Genomic DNA, 2,136 nt, shown 5'->3' on the forward strand with positions numbered 1-2,136 from the left:
CTAAGCGAGTTGCATGTCGCTAAGCAACCACTGTCAATTTTAGTTTGATTTTCTATTTTCAAATTTTAATAACTTCTGGTATAATAAAGTGATTGGCTCTTTTCATTGCAGATGACATCCAGGAAAAGAAAAAGCTCAGCTTCCAGACCTCAAGCTCAGTATGACACCAGGTGATTCCATTCTTTGGACGCTTGGAACAGATACACGGATAACATTCTCGGCCAAAATATCCTTCTAGAGATAAATGTGCAGATTTATCATATTGAGTTTGCCGAGTTTAAAGTGGAGTTGGAGAGGCGTAATCCACACAAATGCCTCACTAACCTCCAAGAGGGAAGCATTGATGTGGCGATCATCAAAGAATTCTACGCTAACTTGTACAACCTTGAGGACCAATCACCCAAGCAAGCCAGAGTAAGAGGAAATCTCATAAAAATTGATGCAGACAGCCTCAATGATTTTCTTGAGACAGCAGTAGTCCTAGATGAGGGGGAGTCTCTACCCACTTATTCCAGATTCTGCAGGTTGAGGACTAACCATCAAGAGATAAAGGCCAGATTATGTATTCCCTACAAGGGTTTTGTGCTAAATGCTGAAGGTCAACCATGGAATATCCTCATAAAGGACTTGACCACATTAGCCTAAACATGGAATGTCCTATCTTACTCCAACCTAGCTCCCACATCCCACACCTCAGATTTAAGCATGGACAGAGCTAGGTTGGTTTATGGATTGGTAACCCACATGGATATGAGCATTGGCGCCCTGATCTCAAGTCAAATCTCTTCTATTGCTCAGAGTAACTCCTCTAGGCTCGGATTCCCAACCTTGATTACTGCTCTCTACAGAGCTAGGGGGTTACTTCTGATAGCTTGACCTATGAGAGCCTAAGCCCGACCATTAATTTGGCCTACATTAAAAATAATTGTTGGAATTTGGATGATCTGACAGTTAACTTCAGAGGGACAAGGAAGGTAAGGGCTCGACCAGCTAATGTTCCCTCTTCTTCTACTCCACCAGCTCCTTCCACTTCTGCTACTCCTACACCAGTTCCTCCAGGCCCATCTACTCATAGTTCTCAGCACTTAGAGTTTATTTCAGGGACAGATTTTGATGATGCAGACCCTGCAGGATGTGGTTTTGCAAAGACCCATTATGTCAGTGGAGCAGTTTTTAGAGAAGGTATCCTAGCCAGGAACCTTGCCTTCTCTTGTGAGGGAAGATGGAGGTCCCAGTGCTCAGGTACCTCACCAGGTACAGGATGCATCTTCAGAGGCCACCATCCCTGAGCCATTTGTTGAGGAGGCAAGTAGGTCACAAATGAGACAGGAGGCTACTACTCCTGGGAGGTCACCACAGGTTACACCAGATCCACCCTCACCAGTGGTGGATCAATCTTCCCCTCAGCAGCCAGCAAACCCTTCTACACCAGTGCATAAGATGTCAGCAGGCCCTCCTACCCCAGTACTTGAGTTGCCAGAGGACCCTACCACACCAGTCCTTGGACTGACTACTACTCCTCCAGTCACTCTTATGTTACACTTTACAGATGAGGAGGATATTCAGGATCAAGACACCCAGCAGCAGGACCAGTCACAGGAGTTTTAAATTTTTGTTCTTGTTTTTTGATAAATATTATAATTATGATGTTTTTAGTACACTCGTTTTTTTGTGATATGGGTTTATACTTATGTTTACATACTTTTGTTGTGGATGATTAGTATGCATGTCCTGAAGCATACTTAACAATTTGGCTTGATTCTCTAAGTATGCAGTGCGAACATAATTATTTTTTGAAATTGGTGTGTGAGTTGATTGCTTGAATGGATGAAGCATGTGTTGAAATCATGAGTTTTGAATGAGCATGTATGTTAGATGAGAAAGAACAAGAAAGTAGGCTCACAATTAGAAATGTTAGTCAGTGGACAGATTGATTGTGAAAGAAAAGCTTGAACCATAACCCCGTGAGAGTGTGAACTTAATTGTTGAGAGAACAACAAGCATAGAGCAATATTTTTGTATCAATCTCTGAATTTTAGAATGAAATGCATGAATTTGGATATGATGAAGGCCATTGTTGTATATACGAGCCACTTGACCATAAAGCTTACCTGTTTATCAATGATGATATCATTT

General features: G+C 42.1%; 1 protein-coding gene across 1 annotated transcript; it reads left to right on the forward strand.

Moving 5' to 3' along the window:
• Positions 1–705: 705 nt before the first annotated feature.
• Positions 706–1,608, forward strand: LOC106798789 (nascent polypeptide-associated complex subunit alpha, muscle-specific form-like). Its single transcript, XM_014775964.1, has 3 exons — positions 706–799; positions 952–1,182; positions 1,274–1,608. The coding sequence occupies exons 1-3, from the start codon at positions 706–708 to the stop codon at positions 1,606–1,608; spliced, it is 660 nt and encodes a 219-aa protein (XP_014631450.1).
• The last annotated feature ends 528 nt before the right edge of the window (positions 1,609–2,136 follow it).

Source organism: Glycine max, chromosome 5 (genome assembly GCF_000004515.6).
Source record: "Glycine max cultivar Williams 82 chromosome 5, Glycine_max_v4.0, whole genome shotgun sequence".
In the NCBI taxonomy this organism is placed as follows: domain Eukaryota; kingdom Viridiplantae; phylum Streptophyta; class Magnoliopsida; order Fabales; family Fabaceae; genus Glycine; species Glycine max.